General features: G+C 38.9%; 1 protein-coding gene across 7 annotated transcripts in view; it reads left to right on the top strand.

Moving 5' to 3' along the window:
* The window catches only part of LOC126292280 (pyruvate carboxylase, mitochondrial), a 358087-nt gene that overhangs the window by 328004 nt on the left and 4828 nt on the right, over nt 1-25255 (top strand). For all 7 annotated transcript variants that reach the window (XM_049986190.1, XM_049986187.1, XM_049986193.1 and 4 more), the window contains 6 exons: nt 3728-3968; nt 5932-6181; nt 9992-10236; nt 13334-13513; nt 16340-16585; nt 18691-18834. In XM_049986190.1, the coding sequence (XP_049842147.1) occupies nt 3728-3968; nt 5932-6181; nt 9992-10236; nt 13334-13513; nt 16340-16585; nt 18691-18834 (1306 nt within the window). The remainder of the gene's footprint in view (nt 1-3727; nt 3969-5931; nt 6182-9991; nt 10237-13333; nt 13514-16339; nt 16586-18690; nt 18835-25255) is intronic.

Raw genomic sequence — 25255 nt, 5'->3', positions numbered from 1 at the left:
GGCTTTCTTATTCTTTCAAATTTTGGTTAATTGGCACCTGCATAAAATGCAGACTAGCATAGGCATATAAAGCATTCGTGGTCAAGACATGTTTACTGGTTCAAGCCTAAGACTTCAGCCATGGGAAAACCAGAACAAAAGAGAACTGAAGCATTTGAGATGAGGTGCTGCACATGAATGTTAAAAATCGGATGGACTGGACAAGGAATCGGAAAAGTCTCTGTGGAATCTGTGAAGAAAGGAACATATGGAAAACACTGCCAAGATGAGGGTATGGTATGACATCTCTTAAGGTATAATCTCCAAGGTACTAGAGGAAACTGTAGGGATAGACAGAGATTAGAATACATCCGGCAAATAATTGAGGATGTGGGGTACAAGTGCTACTCTGAAGTGAAGCAGCTATCACTGAAGAGAAATTCATTACAGGTAACATGAAACTAGTCAGAAGACTGATAACACAAAGAGAGAGATGGAGGGGGAGGGGGGGAGGCGGCTTTGTCCACAAGGTTAAATATTTTAGCAGCCTTTTTTTATTTTACCATTCTGCAGCTAACGCCTCCTCTATGTGTTGAGTTGCAATGTATGCTTCCCACAATGTTGTTGTTCTTTTCTCTCTAGCTGTATAACAACTGAGTCAACAAGTGGATTAACTGATCAAGAAGTTGAGTTCAGTGTGTTACCCCCTTCGAAGCAACTCTCATTGTGTTTATATATACCCAAAAGTGTTGGGTTATTTAGGATATTTTCAATCTCTTGTTGTCATATGGAATTATCTTGTGGGATACTACACCCAAAATAAATAGTATGCATTCGGCAGAAAACTGTATGTCTTGCAGAAGCCTTTGTAAGGATCTTCTAGTTCTTACATTTAATTCCCAATCATTTACTCGGTAATTTGTTTTGTTGCTGATAGCAAAAGTCAGTTTCAACTGAACTCAGGTGTAAACACTCACAATATGAAACACAAAATAATTTTCATGTAGACTTAGCCTCCTGCTCTAAGATTCAAGTTATGTACTCTGGTGGTAAGGTTTCAACGAAACCCTTAAGCAAGAAGTGGGAAATTGCGACCATTTCAAAACAAAATTAAGTATTGGAAAGTTCTGTTAGCTACATAGTAAGTAGCTGTGTTTGCTGTAAACTGTATGACAAGTAGTAATGTACTGTAAACAGACTTCTAAAAGGTGCATATTTTATTTAAAAAATGGTGTTGTGGCCAAGTAAATATTAAACTGCCAGTACTAGATAAAGAGCAGCCGTTTAGTGTAACTAAGGAGAAAGTAACCCTTTCCAAAAAGTGGCAGCACTCTTTCTAATGTACTTGGTTAAATTGAGCTCTGAATAGATTAAGCAGTACTGCTCTATTGTTAATAGAGTAGACAGTATTTGTCTTTTGTAAATGAATGCTTCACCTTGCTCCACATTCCTGAAGGTTTCCCCTTTTGATGACACACATGGCACACAGTGAATGAGGCACAGATCACTACAACCATACCCAGCAATTGCCGTATAAAGTTACATAGCACATGAGGTAGATCCAGGTGTTTAGTGCCATATTTAATCCTCAAGGTGAGAGGCCATTTGCAGTTCTATAATTCTAATACCTTGTGCAATATGTTTCAAAAGTCTGCATAAAAATGTGATGGTCATATCTTGGATTCTGTTGACCACAGAGTTAAGGGGTCAAATGTTTTGGATAGCTCTGGTTAGCAAACATTTGTATATCTTCAGGAAGAATGGGCATACTCTAGCTATTCTACAGCACAGACTCAAAATTAAAATATTAAATGCTTCTTGCAGCCCAGGCAAACTGAGCAAATCAGTTGGTTCTTTTGCATTAGGTGATGTCTAGGGTAAGCCTTACATAGCTTTCAAAAGACTGTCTTGTTCATGGGTGGTTGCTGAGAAAACACTGAAAACCATAATTTTTGGGTACCAAAAGCACCAGTTGTGGGAATGGCCACTTCTATAATTTCTGTTTGTGGCATATTTTTGCCATAAGTTCTTAAGATGATGATACCAGGGAACTTTGAAACATTTTTCAGTGTTGTTATCTATTACTGAGATCCAGACATTTATAGTTGCTGTGCTTATTTCTGTAAAACACGTAAAATTCAGTGTGAAAGTGTAAATGTAGTTTTAACTGATGTCGTGAACACATAGCCAGAGTTCTGGGATAACTGAAAGGGTTCTGAAGTCACCAAACTATGTTTGTCACTATTTTCTCACCAATAAAACTTTGATGATGTATAGTCTATGTATAATGGGCACTTCACAACTATCAGACTGTCTTGACGTGGAAGTTAATCAATGGTGTCACCTGCTGATGTGAGCACCTTACAAAAAATTGTTTTTTGTACAAAATGCTTTATATTTGCAAATCAAAGACCACTTTTTTCCCCCTATACTGTAGGTGTAGCCTATAAATGTTGTGCATTTATACATAAAGTATTCTAAAGTGAACTTGCGTGAGATGGGAGATGATTTTGAATTTATATTATATTATGCACACTTTTTTGCTTGAATGGTTCAAAGTATATAAATAGCTGCCAAAACTTTACTGACGTACAGAACTCATTTTATATAACCAGCACACACTGATGTAACAGGGAAAAGAAAGAACCGGCTGGAGGAGAAATGCTACTGTCTGAGCCCAATAAAGGTAAGTGTGTTCTGGAATGAGGTGCCTCAATCCTCATTCCACCTCTGTCATCAAAAATTGTGGGATGCAAACATATTTACGCGTTTTTTGTGGTGAAAGAGAGTAGCAAAGGGGCAGAGGGAGGAGACAGTGCCAGTGGGAGAAGAAGAGAGAGGAGACAACGATGCTGGGAGAGAGAAAGTGGCAGAGGGGGAGGGGGGAGGGAGAGAGGGGGGGGGCAGTGAGAGCCAGAGAGGAGATTGACAGTGGCAGTAAAAGAGAGGTAGAAGTGGGAGGAAGTAGAATGACATGAAAAAATTTGCCACTTTCCCCCATCATATTGAAGTTTACTGGTTTAGGAGTCAAAACCATCTACAGGGGCACATGTGGAGAAGAGGTAGTATTGGTTGAAGAGGAAGACAGCTGACTGTGAGAGATAAAGGAAGAGACAATGGCAGTAGGAGAGAAAAAGAATGGGATAAACAAAACAGCAGTAGGACAGGGAGACAGTGAAAGGGCCAGGTGGAGGAGACAGTGGTAAGGAATAGTGAGAGAAAGGGATGAAAACAGTGACAGTAGAAGAAACAGATAAGAGAAAACGCGATTTGGAGAAAAAGGAGACATTTGGAGAGAGACATACAAACAGTGGCATTGAGAGGGAGATGCTGAGAATGAAGGCTTCACTACAAAGAGGGACTTGGTAAAAGGGTTTAGAGTGTTCTGTGTTAAGAGTGTGAACTTGTTCGCATGTCAAACGTTTTGTGAGAAAGACAGAATGAGGATTGTGGCAGCTGGTTCCCCTCTTTTCAGTCAGTCTTTTACAGAGGAGTGTATTTGCCTTTTTATGTGCAGACGGGAGCATTTAATCTGTACCGTTATGTCGTATGTAAAAGGTGGGCTGCCATAAGATTCTCAGCAGTCTAAATTGTTATGACATCAACCTTGTTTTGCTCAGGTTGCTGAGTAACAAATGAAATAAATTTTTCGTGTGTGAACTGTAGTCTACGTAGTGGCATAACAGTGTATCACCTGTTACAATGGTTTGGTGTAGATATGGTGCATTACTTTTTGTGTTCTTTGCAGGTTCTGTGAGCTGTCTGTCCAGAATGGCATGGATATTTTCCGTGTGTTTGATTCCCTCAATTACCTCCCAAATCTGATCTTGGGAATGGATGCAGTGGGGAAGGCCGGTGGTGTCATAGAAGCTGCGATTAGCTATACGGGTGACGTCTCAGACCCGAACCGCACGAAGTACAACCTGGATTACTACCTTAAGCTGTCAGACGAACTTGTCAAAGCGGGGACACACATACTGTCAATAAAGGTAGGTGTAGCAGTTTTTCTTCTCAGCTCTTCAGTCTCCTCATTTGATACATGGTAGAATAATGAGTTTTAGAAGTACGATAAGTGCTTTGTGTCATAAGTTCAGTTGTCAACACACTATGCTTTGGAAGTTAATTAACTGTTGCTCTGAATTTTAAACATTTCTTTTGTCCATCCTAGGAGCTTTTGTGGCGTCTCACATACTGCTTGTGCTGGCAGGGGGAATCCGTGCATTCATAGCAACCTGTGGTGCGTTGGACAAGTTACGAAGTGTACTGCTCTGCAAACTTGCTCAGAAGCACTTATTAGCTGACCCTACTTCATCTTTAATGCTACTATATTATTAAACAAGTTACATAAGGGTCACTAGCCTTGCTCAGACCCATGAGACATTCTTAAAATTCCTATTGTTCTGAAGTCTGTAGTTAAAGTCCTGTATCTGTATAGCTACTTTCTGAAAGATTCGGAAATCTGACTACTGGACTAGCGTATGTATACTGCTAACAGGCCTACAGAGCCTTAATCTGGCTTCTAGACTTCCTCTGACAAGCTCAATAAAAAATAACAAGATAACAGTTCAAAGTCAACACAATAAAGATGCTCAGCAACAGTGCACTCAAGTTTCTGTAGGAACAAATGGAATATATTGGTTTTAGTTTATGCTTGCTGAGTTCATTTTGTTCGCTGACAACCTCCAGCTTGACTCCGTGACCTAGTTCGAGATGTGTGCATACTTAGTACGTGCATATTTGTGAAATTTCATCGCGCATCTGGAAAACTAGAACTAACTCTAGCAGAATTTGGGACCTACAGGTGGATATGCACCTGCAAAATCTTTCAAGGCTTTCTGTACTGGCAGCGCACTTGATCGAATACCATCTTCACCTTGCAGTGCACATGGTCACTTCCTACAACCCCAGAGAGAGCTTTGGCCAACTTTTCAGTTGTATGAGCTTTGAGTAGTTCCAAAGAATTCTGCTTTTATCTCTTTCAGCCAGTCAACTTCAGCAACAGAATTCAGCACTTCTGTTGAACTTTTTCTGCCTCTGCTAGAGCACTCTTCAGCAAAGAGGTACTTCCTTCTGGGGCTTTTCAAAGTTTACTTGAAATAGTTCCTGGAAAACTCCGTCTTAGGAAAATCACTGTTCTTGAACTGAACATAGTAGACCCATACCACAACACATTCAGGAGGCTTATGAAAAGACTGGCCCAATATCTCCATGCTGGACAAAAGCCTCTTTCCCATAGATACCGGAAACTGGCTCTGACGTACACTGATGTGGCCAGGAAGTGGAATGTTACAAATTATCTGAAATTAGTTGCAGATTGTTTCACAGATAGTAATAACTGAATGTGCTGCTATATTCAGTGGTCTCAAAACTATCCCGTGAACAATAACTGTAATGAAATAAAGCAGAAATCATAAGTTATTTTGTATAACTGTCATACATGTGCTATTAACAAAATTAGAACAAGTAAAAAATACAAAATTATATTGTCAGGAGTGGTATAACAAGTAGGACAGTCCTACCTTGCTGTGTTAAAAGTTGAAGAACCTTTTGAAATTTTCGTGTATTTGCCCGCATCTCGTGGTCGTGCGGTAACGTTCTCGCTTCCCACGCCCAGGTTCCCGGGTTCGATTCCCACCAGGGTTAGGAATTTTCTCTGCCTCGTGATGGCTGGGTGTTGTGTGATGTCCTTAGGTTAGTTAGGTTTAAGTAGTTCTAAGTTCTAGGGGACTGATGACCTACGATGTTAAGTCCCATAGTGCTCAGAGCCATTTGAACCATTTTTTTTTCATATATTTCATAAGCTACTCTCTTGGCCATTGCTATGTTTGCTCTCTTTGGATTGCAGTTTCACTGCATTTAATATATAGTGTGGGTATGAGAATCTCTGTTCATTGTGACATCAGTCCAATAAGTACTTTCAGTGGTTGTAAAAGTGCATTTGTATGGTTACAGGACATGGCAGGACTTCTGAAACCCTCTGCAGCCAAGCTCCTAGTAACTGCATTACGTGATCGACACCCCGATGTGCCGATCCACATCCACACGCACGACACTGCCGGTGCGGGAGTTGCTTCAATGCTGGAGTGTGCTAAAGCGGGTGCAGATGTTGTGGATGTTGCCGTGGATTCCATGTCTGGAATGACGTCACAGCCGAGCATGGGTGCCATAGTAGCTGCACTACAAGGCAGTGACCTGGACACGGGTAAGTGTTATTTATCGGTATACAATCTGAAAATACATTATGAGGGTGTATGCTCATTAAATAAGTAACATGCAGGGTGACAGTATTGAGGACTGGACAGTGGAACAGTAGTGAACATGTGGGCTGCTATTGAAAGTGTGAAGAGAGTATTTTGATTCCTGTATAGCATACTCTGCTGTTAATTATAAGTAAAGTGAGCTACACATGGTGTTAACAGATATTATGTTGTGTGACTGTTAAACATAGAAGTTTGTACATTCCATATTGGAAGTGTCACATGAAAGGGATGTTGTGATTTAAGTGAAGGATGTGGGCTGTTAAATGAACTGTACTGCAATTGTACTGCACCAGGGTTGTCAGACTGTGTTTTTACTCTGTCCATTAAAAATATCGGAGCCAATGTAGATATTCCTGTTGTATTGGTTATATTTAAAACAAGAAATTTGTTTGTTAGCCGTTTATACTCGATCAGCATCTGTATGAATTGACAGTGAGCAGTTCAATAATGTCCACATTTGTGTCCTACCATTTGCCAAAACCTGTGACAGGCAGATATTAAGTTTTTAAATTATATGTTTGTATACGATCCCTTCCCTCCCTTATTCTAATCACATCTGATTTTATTCTCATGAGGTCCAATGGGAATGACATAACAGGACGTAACATTTGGAATATGTTCTGAAGAGCCATGGATATTCCACAAAGGACATTTACAGTGGTTAAGGGAGCAAACTGGAAAGCCTCTCAGACATTTCGGCTGGTAAATAGTGTGGCGGTGGGGCCAGCCAAACTACACTCGTTGGACAGGTGGTGTCAGTAGGTGACGCTGGTGGCAGGTGGCTTTTGCAGCAGGGAAGTGACGCTAATGGTGTGTAATGGGCTCATGTGTTCCATGGACCTCAGCAGCGATACGGATGCATCACTCATTTTCTTCATGTCTTGGTAGATGGCTCGGAGTTAGCAGGTAGCAGCAATTTCTTAACATGATTAAATTAACTTGTTAAAGATTTCACAGGAAAACACCAAATCAGTCAAAAGCAGTGGTTGAAAATTTTATGCAAAAAGTGTGGTTAATTGTCAAATAATTGATCAGGTACAACAGATTTGTGTGCAAGAACCAGTCTCAAATGTAGCGTTGGTAGAGGAAGATATGGTCCCTAATAACTAGATCCAATGAGTCGTATTTCACTTCAGAATGTGTACTTCGACCAGATTGGTCTTCTATCCCAGCTGCCAAGAGCCGTAGCCCCATGTGCATCTCGGGCAGCTGCATGTATTATGCATTGCACAATAATGATCTGCCCTTAATTGACTTTGTGTAGATGTTGCACAATGAGTATTTTACAATACGTAAGCTGCCACATACGGAACATAGGTGCAAAATTTTCTAAAGATTGCATTTGAATAAGCTGTGTAGAGAAAATAAAACAATACTGCTAAACAGTGTAAATGACCTTGGAGAAGGAAGAGTTTTTATGATGCTGAAGAATTTACATTGAAACCACAATCACTTGATGGAACAAAATGGTGGGAAAATTCTTTTGTGAAGTGACAACGAAAATAGATTTAAAATGCAGACTTGTTTTTAAACTACATATGAGAATGCAATGAAAACAATAATGCTGCTAAATTTACACTGATTTTCATGAAAAATGCAGCACATAATAAATCATGTGTGATTATATATTTAATTATCATGTAGTACTTTAGCCTATATTTTCTGTTGCAGTGTTATTGACATAGCTTTATGAGCAGACAGTGAATAGTAGATTGTTTATTACACTAGCCTTAATTGTTCTTTCCCGTGCAACGTGAAAATCGCATCACTTGATGTGAGACAATATTCTGTTGCCACTCTTGTAACCCCTATTGTTGTACCTTGTATTGTTTTCCTTTCAATCACATATGTTGCCAGGATCTTTTTGCGATAATCATAATTAGCTTTCTGGAGTAAACATGCCATTAAGCCCAGAAGAATCTGCAAAAGATTTTGCTTTGATGCAAGATGGTCGCAACATGCATCACATAAGTGTTGAGAACTACACTGTCCACGATTTCCAGAACTGTAAGATGGTTCAGAGAAACTGGAGATTATGTGAGGAAACCATGGTCAGGTCCAAGAAGAGCAGCATTGGCAAGAGTTGAGCATTTCTCACAGCTTCAAGTTTTCTGCAACCATCACAGTGCCATTGTTCAAATACAAAATTGTCTCCACCTTGTTTGAGGGGTCAGTATTAGCAAGAGAAATACCTGAACAAGATTGGAAGAAACCAGTTTTCGATCCAAAGACCTGCTGCTGGCTCAGAACTCACCAGAGAACATTACAGAGCTTGACTAAGTTTCACGAGGTGATCTTGTGGCTGGAGAGTACAACAGTGGGAACAAGTGTTGTTCAAGACAAGTTGAGATAGTCTGTGATCACCTGATGGTACAGAGACGCTCTGGAGATGGCCTTTTTGGGATAGTTTGGGTAGGAATCGTAAGACTGCAAAGATGGATTTGGTCTCTGTGAAGCATGGATGCCTTCCAGCGCATCAGCATGAGGACTAAATCCTTTGAAGCACATTGTGGCTCTCACTCCATTTATTGGTGATAGTCTTACACTAACACATGACAATCCACTAATGACCACCCACATGTTGCGAGATTTGTTAAAGGGTTCTTGGAGGAAGCGGAGATTTGTACTATGGCTTGGCCTGTTCAGAGCCCTAATTTGAATCCTGTTGAGAGCATGTATGGGACCAGATGGTGAGAAAGAACCATCAGCACTATTCAGAGATGCTACAGGCCCTGCAGGAGATCCTCCCAAAAAGATGGCAGACAATTCCCCAAGAGGACATTGCAACATCAATCAGGAGCATTCCTAAAAAGGTAGATGCCAAAATTGGTGCTAGAGGAGGTGATGCAAGGTTTGAAGATGTTGAGAGCTGTGTGAAGTGTAGTGTAGAAAAGCAAAACAGAGGTGTTATTAACTTTGTAACCTTCCATGAAATTTGCTTGATGCGTGAATCCATTCATGTTGTTTTGCATCTCTGGCTTAATTTGTTTATAATCTTCCATTTTATCATTCATAGACATCTTGATGGTACCGTATCACAATATTTCACCAAAAAATGGTAGATCAATCTTGAAACAGTGACTGGAATTCAAAATATTTTTTTAAAGAATTGATGAGTAGCATTTTTAGTACCAGTCAGTGTACATAATTTGAAGGTGTTATTATTATTATTATTATTATTATTATTATTATTATTAACATTAACTTTTTAATCTCTTGTTTCACTTTTGGCAATAATTTGTTAATGTGAAAAATGCTGAATTGTGTTGTGGACTGGATTGGAGACCACATTACAATTGTACACCCCCCCCCCCCCCCCAACTAGCTGCATTGGTCAGTTCAAAGGTCATAGGAAGGCAATAACACACCACCTCCAATAAGACCATGTGTTTGCAAAGGATGGCATTGTTCAGATCAACTATCAGGTTGAAGACAGCTTTTAACATACAGGAACCAAAAAGTTTGACATGCTACAAGAGACATCCCATCCTACCTTTCTCTCCCCTTTTCACTCCAATCATGCTGCCACACCAAGTACATTTACCTAGGAAACAACGAACATAGCAAGCATATGATGCCAGAAAAGAATAACAGTTTTACATTGGTTGACACAGACCTCTTGATTCACTGAAATGTCAGTTGCTAACTTATTTTAATCAATGTGATTGTAATTAATTAATTAATTAATTAATATACTAATATTGTGTTGTTTTGTTTCCTTTATTAATTGTCATTTTCCCTCTTCTATGCAGGTCTTGATTTGAGTAATGTGAGCGAGTACTCTGCTTACTGGGAGCAGACACGAACACTCTATGGACCGTTCGAGTGTGCGACAACCATGAAATCAGGGAATGCAGATGTGTATTTGAATGAGATCCCTGGTGGACAGTACACGAATTTGCAGTTCCAGGCCTACTCTCTTGGCCTTGGAGATTTCTTTGAAGATGTCAAGAAGGCCTACAGGGAAGCCAATATGCTATTAGGAGATATTATTAAGGTGAGAGTAGAGAACAATCTCAGTGACTTCATTCTGTTCAGTCTTAGTTGTCCCTCTTCTACTACCTGCAGATATTTAGTTGTTCACAAGATCTAAGTTTAGATTGAAGGTAGATCAAAATAATATGAGGGTTGAAACTTAAATAGTGGAACTATTTATTCACAACCAATACAAAAGAGTTAAATGTTTGCACTTGTTACTGTCTTTCAAAGTGTAGAACCCGTTGCCAGTGATGTGGAAGGAGTAATATACCATTAGCAGAGCCTGCTCTGTTGTGGTGCGAATGGAACGGTCTAAAGTTATGGTGATGCTCGTGTATGGCTGTGATGGTGTTATCCTAATGCATTATGTTCCTCCATGGCAGATCTTCAGTGCACAGTATTACTGTTTCGTTTTTGTAGCCTCAGCTGTGACTGGCTTTGTGAAAGAAGCTGCGGCACTTTCTGCGCAACCCATCCATCACTTTGCACGACAATAAACGGGTGCATACCATGCATGCTGTGGCTGCTCTGTTCGGTCTATGGGACAGGGAAGTACCGTACCATTCACCATCCACCATACTCCCCAGACTTAAGTCCTTGTGACTTTGATTTGATTCTGAAGTTGAAGAGATCACTTCGTGGCATTTGCTTCAGAAGTGTTCCAGAGATTCGACAGGCAGTAGACAGCTCCATTCGCACCATCAACAGAACAGGCCCTGCTAATGGTATACTATGCCTTCCACAACACTGGCAATGGGTTCTACACAATGCTGGTGATTACTTTAAAGGACAGTAACAGGTGTAAACGTGTAACTCTTTTGTATTGGTTGTGAATAGATATTTGCCACTATTTAAGTTCCAACCCTTGTATTAAAGTTATGTAGTGGTATCACAAGGTCAGTATGGGAGGTTATAGCTTAGTGAGAAATGAAACCCATGGGAGTTACATGCTGTTTCAGCCCTTAATGTTGACATTGATCTCTTAGTCTGTTGTTTCTTAACTTACTGTGGCATAGTGGCCAAGTTTCAATTTTTAAAATGAAAGAAGTGAAGAAACAGTGCTATCCTCAAGATGCGAAACACTTGCTTGTCAAAGGGATTGTGGTATTTTGATATTGCCCAAAGACCTTAAGGGGAGTAGGATGTCAGATGGGCTGACTTGGAGCAACATTTTCCGCTGTCTATACTTTTACAAATAAATTCATAAAACTTTGTCAGCATGACCACGAAGGATTCAGGATTCACACTCATAGTAGTGGAAGTTCAAAAACATAAGGAAATAATTTTTTTGCATGTGAAACTTCATCATTTTTTTCTCTTACTATTGGCTGCATTTGCTGCTATTGGTACACTTTTCTTCATAAGTAAGAGATTCTTTGATAAATTTTGCACAGAATACAAACTGTACTTACAGGCTCTAGAATTTTCCAAATCTATTAAAAACTGTGGTCAAAATTGTGATAATTAACTATAAAATCTGAGTTTTTTTATACATGAAGTTTAAAATGTGAAAGCTCATTCATTTTTAATGAATTAAATAAATTCCAGAGTTTCATAAACCTGTAAGTATGGTTTGTATGCTGTGCAAAATTCATCAAAGAATCTCTCTTACTTGTGAAAAAAAGTGTACCTATAGCAACAAATACAGCCAATAGCAAGTAAAACAGATGAAATTTCATATACAAAAAAGAAATTATTTTGTTGTGTTTCTGAACTTCCACTGCTATGAGTGTGAATCCTGAATCCTACCTGGTCATGCTGGCAGTTTTATGACTACATTTGTAAAAATATAGACACTGGAAATTACAGTGTTCTGTGGTGGCTCTCCTGCACAAAGTTGGTGCATTTGACATCCTACCCCACTTAAGTAGTCATTGAGTGAGCGTACATGCCTACTCAAAGCTTTGAGGCTACATTAAAATGGTCATCCAAGACTGATGGCAGGTAAATGAAACAACGATAAACCCACAACTTTCGAGGGCAGTTGCTGTTGTATCATTATGACACTACACAGAGAGAAAGTAACCCATAGAGAAAGTTAATGATGGACTAAAACTATATGAAAAAGCTCCACATTATATTGACTTGAAAGTTATAAACAAAACCCGGAAGGAAAAGTGTGACCCGAATCTCAAAAACACAGAAGACCTGGAAATGTATGAAAAGTAAATCCTACTAAAGTGTCTCATAGATTTTTAAAAAATGATAACCATGTAAAATAGTATCTATCTGAAGAAGAAACAACAACATACGTGTTACACTAGCAACCTTAAATCAACGTTATTGGTCTGTCCCAAATCACCTCTGAATCTATGAGGTATGGTATGTGATAATGAAAAGTCTGAACTGATTAGATTTCAATAAATTTTGATGAGTTTGTATATCTTTTAATTTTTATTGATTGCTTTTTTTAACTTTCTGTAGATCTGTAAATTCAAATGTGTGCAAATATCGGAAGGACTTGCATACAGATATTACATATACATACTGTTCCAGAAGGAATGGTCAGTATTCTGGTATATGAAAGGCATGATCATTTGGAACGAAAAAGTCTAATAAACATTGGCTCTAAAATGCATAACTAGAGAGCTACGAGCTCTTGTTCGTCTTCACTACTGCGAAACAAGTCTCTACCGAACAAGTGCTCATAAATCTTAAGGTCTGTGTTTTAAAGCCTATGTTTAATACGATTTTTGGCTTCGAGTGATTGTTCCTGTCATGTCCTTAAATATTCATCATTTGTCCTGGAACCCCCTGTATTCATTACTTTTCATCATAATTACCATGGCAGTTAAGATGTGGGATCAGAACCACTGTGTACCAGGTTTACCCCATCACTTCTGGAAAAAAATGGCCCACCCATAGTTGAACCATCCCCCTCTTACATGTTGTACAGGTGACACATTCTATCCCAATGTCGTTATCCTAGTATTAAGGTGGAAACATTGAACTACATTAGCTACTAAAATTTGACTTGCATAGTTTCTAAAGTAAAGGGAGTTCATTCCATGTGTCAAAGTACAAAAAACTAATTTGTTAACCAACTTGTGAAGTTATTAGAGACTTGTGCTTCCATATGAAACTAAAGAATGGATAACATAATTTCAATTTCACAGGTTACACCGTCATCGAAAGTGGTTGGCGACTTGGCGCAGTTCATGGTACAGAATAAACTGACTGCGAAACAGGTGGAAGAGAAGGCTGAGGAGCTGAGTTTCCCCAAATCCGTTGTGGAGTTCTTGCAGGGCTCTATTGGAGAGCCCCATGGGGGATTCCCTGAACCTTTCAGGTCAAAGGTGAACTACTCATTCCTTTTTGTACATTTGCACAGTAAAGCATTTTAGTTTTAACTTCTGTGAGTACACCATAAACAAGTCAGTGCAGTTTTAGAAATATGAACTATCAAATAGATCCTTATTTAAAGATTTTAATTGCTAAAAGTATGCAGTTTTAATATTCAAGCAATGGAAAATTCAGGATGGAATAATGATATATAGTGTAGATGGTGAGTTCCAGATAGGCACAACAAAACGTCTGTCAAACAAGCAATCTTTGGTCAAAAAGACATGTGTGGGCGCACACACACACACACAAATGCAAAATATCTTTTGTATAAACAGAATATATGACAAAAATAAAAAATGCTCTAAATTCCATTAATACAGGTTATGGAAAAATTAAAGAGTCAATAAGTTTAAAAATCTTGGAAGTAAAGCAGAAGGACGGGGCTAATAAACACATGCAAAGAAGATGGAAATGGTCTTTCAGTTGACTAAAGATGAGTTCAGTAAGAGATCTATCGCTTCTCAAGTAAAGTTACACCACTATGTCACAGTAATAAAACCGGATGTTTCTATGCAAGCAAATGCCTGCACATTCACCAAGATGGGAGAAATAGAAGACATGGAAATCATAAGAAAAATATCGGGGCAAGTAAAACACCACAGCAGTACAAGAAAAGGTGTAATTGTAGAAGAAAATTGAACTGCTATGTGTAATGATGAGGAAATATAAAATTATGTTTTTGACCCTGTGGTTCAGATGAATGAAAACCAGATATGAAAGAAGTTTTGAACATGTTGACCACAAAAAATCTCCCTGGTGCAAGTGCCTCCAATAAATCAGAAATAATCTGAAAGTTATGAAGATTGAAAAACATAAAATTCTGAATAAAGAAAAGATTCAAAAGGATGATTTTTATTCTTGTCAACTGAGAAAACCAAAAATGAAAGTGGGTGCAAAGTGGTCAGGAGTGTAGGAACAGTAGCATTGTGATCAAATGGATAAATCATTGGAAAATTGATAATTAAATCAGAAGTAATTATTTGTGTGCTCCATAGGAGGCCCAAATCGACTGGAGGAGGAGGAGGAGGAGGAGGGGGGTGGTGATTAGTTAAAATCAGAACTAAACTCTCAACACCACCACCATCCCCTTACGTGTTAAGTGTTTAGCAGAGTATTTTAACTGAGCAACTGTTTCTTTGCAACATGTTACATATAATCTGGCAACATTGCTCTACCCTTACAAGAAAGATTCCACGAGAAAAAGAAATATATCAGTAATGATGTGAACAAGGAGGTGACAAAGTGGCAAAAAACAAAGCCAGTAAGTTTTGTTACATGGAAGAGAAACGAGTCACTTACAAAAAAAGGGTTACTGAGAGTACAGTCCACTTTTTAGGGGTGCATTAGGGAAGGCATTATAAGGAAGACGATTTGACTTAAGTTCTTATTTGTAGTAACTGCACACTCGGGGAAGATGGATGGCAGTTCTATCCAAGCCCAAAGCCAATTGGAGAAGTGTTAAAAGGTTTGCATGCTCTTTGAACACAGCCTAAATTGGCTGTGGGCTGGAGCAGGATTACTACCCGTTTTCCACAAATGAAGTAGTTCTCAGTTATTACAAATCAGATCTCAGGTCCAGACTGTGGAGATAGGAGTTCGACTAAACTTGTCAGCCAACTTTTGAGCCATCAACTTTAGGTAGCATGCAGATATCAAGTTATTGGCAGTAGGTATCCACAAAAACAAAGGTAATAGTGGGCTTTGTGAAATGTTTCCTATTACAGCTCTTATAGGGTTGTTGTTGTTGTTGTTGTTGTTGTTGTCTTCAGTCCTGAGACTGGTTTGATGCAGCTCTCCATGCTACTCTATCCTGTGCAAGCTTCATCATCTCCCTGTACCTACTGCAACCTACATCCTTCTGAATCTGCTTAGTGTACTCATCTCTCGGTCTCCCTCTATGATTTTTACCTTCCACGCTGCCCTCCAATGCTAAATTTGTGATCCCTTGATGCCTCAAAACATGTCCTACCAACCGATCCCTTCTTCTAGTCAAGTTGTGCCACAAACTTCTCTTCTCCCCAATCCTATTCAATACCTCCTCATTAGTTACGTGATCTATCCACCTTATCTTCAGTATTCTTCTGTAGCACCACATTTCGAAAGCTTCTATTCTCTTCTTGTCCAAACTAGTTATCGTCCATGATTCACTTCCATACATGGCTACACTCCATACAAATACTTTCAGAAATGACTTCCTGATACATAAATCTATATTCGATGTTAACAAATTTCTCTTCTTCAGAAACGCTTTCCTTGCCATTGCCAGTCTACATTTTATATCCTCTGTACTTCGACCATCATCAGTTATTTTACTTCCTAAATAGCAAAACTCCTTTACTACTTTAAGTGTCTCATTTCCTAATCTAATTCCCTCAGCATCACTCGATTTAATTTGACTACATTCCATTATCTTCGTTTTGCTTTTGTTAATGTTCATCTTATATCCTCCTTTCAAGACGCTGTCCATTCCGTTCAACTGCTCTTCCAAGTCCTTTGCTGTCTCCGACAGAATTACAATGTCATCGGCGAACCTCAAAGTTTTTACTTCTTCTCCATGAATTTTGATGCCTACTCCAAATTTTTCTTTTGTTTCCTTTACTGCTTGCTCAATATACAGATTGAGTAACATCGGGGAGAGGCTACATCCCTGTCTCACTCATTTCCCAACCACTGCTTCCCTTTCATGCCCCTCGACTCTTATGACTGCCATCTGGTTTCTGTACAAATTGTAAATAGCTCTTATAGGATGATAATGACTATTTTTTTCCCCCCAACAGGTACTGAAGGGAATGCCACGAGTTGAGGGCCGTCCAGGAGCAAGCCTTCCACCAATGGATCTCGACTCTCTCAAATCAAAACTGAAGGAGAAGTTCCCAGATATCAATGACAATGATGTCATGAGTGCTGCCTTGTATCCTCAGGTCACTGAAGATTACCTCAAGTTCCGGAAACAGTTTGGTCCAGTTGACAAACTGGATACTCGAATTTTCCTCACTGGTCCAAAAGTTGGTGAAGAGTTTGAGGTAAGTGGCCAATTTTCAGAGAGCTAACTTAGTACATCTTACAAGGTGATTTGTTTGGGATTACGAAATAGCTCAAATTGTATGTATATTTTCGGAAAGTTCTTGTAGAATGTCAGTATTTTTGGCTTATGCTCTTGAGGATGTAAAGAAATATGTATAGTATGTCTTGGCCCTGAGTCCAGATCATGAAGATTTCATCAATGAGCCTGAACCAGGCTAGGAGTAGGGAGTTTTGGAAGGCTAGGATGGTTTCCTCTAAAAGGCCCATAAACAAATTGGCATAGTTGGGTGCCATGTAGATACCCATGGCTGTGCTGCTGATTTGTTTGTAAGCCTTCCTTTCAAAGGAACGGTAGTTTGTGGGCCAGGATATATTTAATAATGTGTATGAGGAAGGTGTTGGTTGGTTTGGAGTCTGAAGGACATTAAGAGATGTCTTTTATTCCATTTGCTTCACCAGGTCCTCCTCTGCGTTCCTCGATGTTGACCTCCACTCTAGATTGTTCATCCACACCTCTGTCCACATTAAACCCACTAATCACCAACAGTGCTTGAATTTCTACAACTGCCATCTCTTCCACGTCAAAAAAACCCTCTCATAAGGCCTAGCCATCCGTGGATGACACATCTGCAGTAACGAGAACTACTACGCTCTGTATGCTGAAGGCCTCACAAAGGCCTTCACAGGCAGGCTTGAACTTGGCACATCTTGGCTGTAACTTTTACTGGTCTGCGTAGTGAGCACCGATCCTAACGCCTACAGAATGCCGGCTAAGTTCTGAAAATGCATCCCGGTGAGAGTATAACGAGAGTGCCTTGTGCCACCACTCACCACCTACCCACCACACAAATATCTTCTGTGGACCAATTCGAAACCAATCGTGGGTCAGATCCAGCCCGTGGGCTGCTGGTTGGCCACCCTCAATATAGAGGATGATTGCTGACAGTGAACCAGACACATTAGATTGTTGCAGATATTGCAGCACTCATGTGTGGTCTGAAGGAGAGGTTGCTCTGTGTGTAGACAAACTTTCCCAATTGGAAATTTGATTACATAAAGCTGTTTCTCGCATTTTGATATATTTATATTACACACTGCCACGTTACACACTGCAGTTCGGAGCCATCTAGAGACAGAGGACTGCAAATACGTAGACACAAAGAATAAAGCTGTAGAATGCTAATAACATCTGCTTTATTTTAAAAGCTGGGAGTTTTCACATAAAAAATTTCGTGGCATTACTTTTCAACAAGCCCTCATATGAATAACTCAAAACAGTTAGGACTCTGTTTTGTCCTATTTATTATTATTAAAATTATAATAAAATTAGGTGTGCACGTTTCTTCATTTTTAGATGACTAGAGTGCAGGAAATATCAAACCTCTAGTTTTTATTAAAGAATTCCTTACTGTAATGCAATCAAATACTGTATCCTCACGAGTAGAATATACACAGCTTCATATTTTATAACTATTTTTATTCAGTTTTAGCTATTAAAGCTGGAAAGTTGAAGAAAGAGGGATGCCTCAACATTATTGAAGGCCGCTAAGATTTGGGCACGTAGTGATAGTTGAGGATCACTAGTTACAGTTCCTCCTGTACAATGACAGGTAGCTGCATATGAAGCAGTGAAAAAAGAACTTGAGTCAGTGGAGATAAAATACTGGATATGCAGTATGTATATCCAGAGAACTTCCTTTCAGTCTGTCTGAAATTACTAATCAGCTGTACAATAGGTGAAGTTGTTTCAGCAAATGTCAGAGGAACCAAGACTCTTCTAGGTGTGCTGTAAATATGTGCACAGCTGTCCAGTACTGTCATTATGGTGGTGGTGGTGGTGGTGGTGGTGGTGGTGGTGGTGGTGATGCCAACACCATGCAGTATCTGCTGTGTGATATTAGTAATTTTGGTATGTCAGTTGTCCATGTTTCTAACAACAGGTCCATAAAAAAAACTGACATCATTTTTCAGTGGTTTCAATGGAACTGTTTAAGATGTGCGTAAACTATTATTTCAGTTGGTAGAGTTTTCATGCTTTGGTAATGACCTCTGAATTTATAAATCATAAATATAATGAAATTTAACTCCTGTATTTTTGGCACAGGTCACGATAGAAAGAGGAAAGACACTAGGCATTAAGACTTTGGCGATGGCTGAGGACTTGACACCAGCAGGTGAAAGGGAAGTTTTCTTTGAGATGAACGGTCAGCTGCGGTCAGTATTCATAAAGGACAAAGAAGCTGTAAAGGTATGGAACAATATTATTCTCTTGGTTCATTGTAAATTAAATATTAGTAAATTACAGAGTACATGTTCAAAATTTGGTGAAGATACACAAAAGGTTTGAGAGAATTTTGGTGGTGATATTTTGTTACTATTAAAATACATTTACTGAACAGTAAGAGTAAGTTGATGTTAACATGGGTTTATTAAAAGTACACAGCTCAGAATTTTGCTATTTCCTTGGTGTGCTTGTGTTCCCCAAGATATAATGGGATTCTTCTGAAATCGCCATGATTTTTCAGTAGAACATTTAAGCAAAAGTACCTGAACCTTTTTCAGTAATTTCTTGTAAACCTCTCCCAAATTCTTTAGATTTCAGTTGATGTAATAGTGATAATAGTATGAGCTGTGCTATGAGTAGATAACTATATGTTTAATCAGTAAGGCTAGTGAGAAACTACTTCCCCCTGAAATGGTAAAATCGCCCTTCATGAAATTTTCTACTCAGCAGAACAGTTCTGCAAGAGAGCATTGTGTAATTTACTTTTCTATATGAAGATGATATCTGCACACATTTCAGACATGTTTGAAAGAACACATACAATCCGTGACCATGCAGCTCTCTTAGAATGAAATGATAATTATATCAAGACTCTAAGCTGTTAACAGACGTTGATATACATAAACGGGAACAGTTGAAAATGTGTCCAACCGGGACTCGAACCCGGGATCTCCTGCTTACATGGTAGATGCTCTATCCATCTGAGCCACTGAGGGCACAGAGGATAGTGTGACTGCAGGGATTTACCCCCTTGCATGCTCCCCATTAGACCTGGATTCCCAACTTATTGTCCACACACTACATTTGTAGAGCCCCTGCCCATTACACAAATGCAGTGTGTGGAGATTAACTAGGGAATGTGGGTCTCGCAGGAAGCGTGCAAGGGATAAATCCCAGCAGTCACGCTATCCTCTGTGCCCTCAGTGGCTCAGATGGATAGGGCATCTGCCATGTAAGCAGGAGATCTCGGGTTCAAGTCCCGGTCGGACACTATTTCAACTGTCCCCGTTGATGTATATCAATGTCTGTCAACAGCTTAGGGTCTTGATTCAATTATCATTTCAATTTGTCAGTGGACTTTCTTCGTGTTCAGAATGTTTTTGCCTTCTAGGTTGTTGTAGGTTTTAATTTTCATGAAGTAAAGAATTTGGTACATAATCTTGTGTGAAATTTCTTCTGCAACTGCCAAACTGTTGAAAATGAAATGGAGGCTTGCATTGGAATATTCCTCGTGTGACAAAAAACTGGCAGAGAACCTCTTAACACAAAAAATTATGGCCTCATTGACATCAAAATGAAATGTGATGAACACAATTGTTGTTTCACAGAGATGATGCCATTTTCTCATGATACAGGTTGAGTCAAAAAGGATTTTGCAACTTTGGAATAATACAGAAATTTACTGTGATAATTTACAGAATTGGTAGATGTCATTTTGTAGCAAACGACGTCAAGTTTCACATAAGTGTCAAGTGTCATTTTGGTTCAGTGTGACTACCATTTGTGAAGTGGCAAAAATTTCACCGGTAATAAATTATTCTCACACTTGTTGCAGAAAATTGGGCTTAACTTGTGCAATTGCACAGTAAATTCAAATTTTCAGGTTGGCTACGTTGTTTGTTAGTGGAGGATCGCACTCAAGGTCTGTGATGAAAGCCCTTTACGGCCAATCCACTGACCTAGGTAGTGATTATCAAGGAAACCTCCAACTTCCATGATGAAATGAGTTGGTGCACTGTCTTCTAGTAGTAAGCCTTCCCATCTCGGTCATCTTCATTGATTTGCGCAATTAAAAAGTTTTCAAGCATATCCAGCTACACAGCACCAGTGACAGTTTTCTCCATGAAGAAGAAAGTGCCATGCTCTTTCAGTTTGCTAAGCACACAAAACACATTAACTTTGGGATTGTGACAAATGTGTTCCAGGGTTGCATGTGGATTTTAGCTGTTTTATGTTATGTAGTTTGTGTGTGTTCACCATCCACTGAAATGAAATGTTGATTCATTGCTGAAGATTATTGTGTTTGGGAGAGTGTCATTGTCCTCCATCCAACGCAACATTTCTGCTCATAATTCCCCACGAGTAACCTTACCTGCATGACTTAGGTTGAATCTCTATGGTTTCTACTGTACACATCTATGCAGTGCTCGCGAAACACTCGTGTGGAGTGCCAGTCTCTCAAGACGCATGTTGCACTGGTTTGACTGTGTGCAAAGCCCTCCCTAACCTGTTCGACATAATCAACACTGTGCAGCCAACCTGATGGTTCATCATGTTACAGTGAACAACCTCTCTTAACAAATTTCTTATGCCAAGAGTAAGTTGTAGGCCTCCTTGAGGGTTCTTCACCGTATTCTGTATGAAATTTCTGCCTAATAGTTGTTGCAGAGTTGGTTTCTTGAAACCAGCACACACAGTGAACACACTCCGTACCAGTGAACATAGCCATTTTAACTGTTCAGTGTGCTGGCTCTCCTGGTGGCAGTATGAGGTGTTGATGCACTGTGTGAATCAAACTTGAGGTTGTTTGCTATAAAATGCCATGCCTACCGATTCTGTAAGTTATCTCAAGAAATTTCTATGTCCTCCTGAAGTTGTAACATCCTTTGTGACTCACCCTGTATATTTTAAAGTATTTTATACTCCAAAATAAAGCTATAAAAAAGGATTCCACTGCTGGTTTACTGTCCACTTTTATTTTTAGTGTTGTTGCTTTACTCAGTGAAGGCATATTCAATCTGTTCCTGTATCTCACTCTGTAATATTACTGACCTTAAAGGATTCGTAAAGATGTCTTCCTTCTAGTTCAGTTGATGAAAAATTGGTGTTTTAACAACTTTAAATAACCAAGACAACAATGTTTACATTTAGATTTCAATCACTGTCTATTTATTTTCATAAAACACTTCCTTGGTAAAAACCACTGTCTAACAATATCTACCAGTTTTACAAAATGTCGACAATGTCCAAAAACTTCATGGAGTCCAATTTAAGTACACAGAAAGCCCGCCAAGAATGTTCTAAAAGCAAAAATTTTATATTTGAGATATTTTGTTAACTGATATGTTTTTTCTTCTATTATAAGGTGGTCTCCAACATTTAATATAGAAAAATTAGAGCTACAAAATAATGATGCTAGAATTTTGGAAGGTTTCCAGTCTAAAATTTGAGTGATTACACAACAACATTTTACAGTAGTAATATTTTCTGAATTAAAAAATTTAGAAAGGGAGTTGGTTTTCCGTATGTAGAAAAGAAGTAAGGCTTCAGATGAAGTATATCAACCCTAAACAATCATATGTTAGTGAGATTAGATATTGAAATGAATGTTGATTCTCTAGTCTTAAGTGTCTAATGTTTTGTTAAATAAAATGTTTCCACACAAAATAATTATGCTGTTGTCATTGGTCAAATGTGAAATACACTCTGAACAACTCAGTTTTCTAAAATTGACCTTGTAAAAGATTTTGCTGTTTCATGAATGTATGGTTTATGTATCAGGTATAAGAAAAGGAAAATGAAAAAGTAGTACTTGGGTTAGAAACAATATCAAAGGAAGTGTAGCTATTCAATGTCACTGTGTTTCTAAATGGTTAAAAACTAAGAAATTAAAGGAGGCTAACAAAACGTGCATTATCTATGTATATTCTTCTGCCTATACATAAACAGTCTGAAAAGCTTTTAAGACTGTTGCAAGGCAGGTTGTGCTGAGAAATAAGTGTTCAGAAAATAATTTGATTCAAAGTTAGCCAATCGGACTGTTGCATGCGCAAAGCCAAATGGCCTACCAGATGCAGTTGATGTTAGTCGCTCTCGTAGCATGAATAATAGCACATGAGACAGCTCATTCTTTGCCTTGGGTTTGATCCTTACTACTGTCCAGTGCCAAATCACACTCTTGTTTGGTTTTAGGAAATCAATTGGAACACTTATTTCTCAGCACAACCTACCCTGCAACACCCTTACAAGCTTTTCAGACTGTTTCTGACGACTCTGTATAAAGTCCCTCACTGCAATTTCTGTTTGTATGTTTGGGCTAATCGCAGGAACTACTATACATATTTTGATACAGTTTTCACTAATAGACTGATTCATGAGGAAGGTTTCTGTATGTAATTTGTAAATATTTAATGTGAAATTGGCTAACTGTGATAAACTGGAGTCCCCCACCACCGTGAAATTGATGACATTGCAACGTAGCAGTGAATACTTTATCACCTCGGAATCGTGTGAGGCCCCCCCTAAATACAGTGTCAGGCAAGTGTGAACTATCACACTTTCTCTGCTTTCGTATGGCATAATATTCTGGAGTAACTCACCATTGAGTAAAAGAGTGTTCATTGCACAAAAGTGTGTGATCAGAGTAATTGCTGGAGCTCATCCGAGATCATCTTGCAGACTCTTATTTAAAGAGCTAGAAACGAAATTTGTTATTAACAACCCGAACGAATTCAAAAGTAATAGCAGTGTACGTGACTACAACACTAGGAGAAAAGATGATCTTCACTACTCAAGGTTAAATCTAACTTTTGCTCAGAAGGGGGTAAATTATGCTGCCACAAAAGTCTTTGGTTACTTACCTAATAGCATCAAAAGTCTGACAGATAGCCATATAGCATTTAAAAGGAAATTGAAAGAATTTCTTAATGGCAACTCCTACTGTTCATTAGATGAATTTTTGGATATAGTAAGTGAGTAATTTCCCAACCTCAAAACAAAAAAATTAAAAAATAAAAGTATTGAGTGTCATGTAATATTTTATCTATGTAATATCTTGTAAAGACACCTTTTATTAATCTTGACATGTTCCACATCATTACAAAGTGCCGTATTCATTATCTATGGAACAAGTACTAATCTAATCTAATCACTGTGGGAGGCTGGTGTGAACTACCGACGATTTGCTGAATGACCTGCGATGCAGGATGTATCGGATAATAATCGGGTGGACTGCACCATTCTGGTGCTGCGTTTAGACTGACAGTGTGATGTGGTAGCTAGCAGTTCCCATCATTGCCATGAGGTGTCACTTCAAATACTGATTAAATACGGAGCACATAGCATTTGTGCCTGCTGAGGAGTTTCCTGTGTGCAGTGCTTAAATCATGTTAGCTGTATGACAGTGATGAAATTCAATTACCTAATGTTGTTCTGTGAATTTTAATTCTAACTCTGCAAAGTGTCCTATAAACAAAATTGTCACTATTCCAGACGAGCAATCTGTCATAGGTGCTTAGAGTTCTTCGCGTGAAGTTAGGGTGGGTCGTTAACATTAACATAAAATTCTGAGATTGATTTCTTACAAGCAAACTGTAAATGGTGATTTGTTTCTAGTACTTGTAGGGAGACTTTGAACCTACCAGCTACTTATGTCCTCCTGGAGTAGCACACAACTTATGTAAAATAAATTCGGTTGTTAATATCGTCTGTACACTGTGGTTGCCTATAAATTTATCTTGTAGAGCTGGTCCTGCAAGTTAGTCACAGATAATCTTCTTTGCTGTGCTCTGATCCTCTTCTCCGAAGATTTCCTGAATCAGATGGAAAAGGAGCTCATTTCTCATCTATAGCTAAATAAATCGTTCATAACCAGAATTCCTGTATTTAAACCATTTATTGTAAAAACAATGCGTGATACAAAGCACTTTACAATAAGCACTTGGCTCCTTCTCTCTGTTCCGTACACAAGAGTGAGTCAATTTAGTTTCATTTTATGTCACGTTTATTGCTGATACAGCATCTTCGGTTATTCCTTGGCAGACCACCATAACATCTTCCGTTGTGGACTGCACGGAATAACATGTCCACCACAGCAGGTGGAGACGCCCATTCACCACATGGGCCCACGGGAGGTGCAACTCCAGCACGTATTCTCGCCTCTGCATAGACAGAGGCGTAGTGGCAGTGTTTTGCTTCACTCTAGGGCACTTCAGTTAAAAACAAGATTCTTTTTCTCTCTATTCACATGAATATCTTCATTTCTCAAAAAACCTAAAAGTGTACCTTGGCGTTTCATGATGAAATGTCATGTTACATTACTGTGGTTTCTCCTGACAAATTGTTTCATAACTTTGTATGTAATTTGAAGTAATGAGGTGCTGAAAATGGATCAGTCAGATGAACACCAATCATACAGTTACACAAACAAAACTGTAATGCTTATCGATTTTTAACCAGAAAACTGTGCTACGTTGCTCCTGCTACTGTCATTAATTAGCAAATATGTTCATCATTGTATTGCTCCCACTGGGCTTCAGCGTATAAAAGTTCATTTGTGAATGCTTCATCTCCGTAACTCTGTGGTCGTCATGTCTGGCTGCTGTGCGAAAGATCCGGATTCAGTTTTCTGCACTGCCAGGGATTTTTGGTGGGAGGAATGGAACAG

The sequence above is a fragment of the Schistocerca gregaria genome, chromosome 9, assembly GCF_023897955.1.
Source record: "Schistocerca gregaria isolate iqSchGreg1 chromosome 9, iqSchGreg1.2, whole genome shotgun sequence".
Lineage (NCBI taxonomy): Eukaryota > Metazoa > Arthropoda > Insecta > Orthoptera > Acrididae > Schistocerca > Schistocerca gregaria.
The sequence above is the reverse complement of the archived record's forward strand: the minus strand, read 5'-3'. Positions and strand labels throughout refer to the sequence as shown.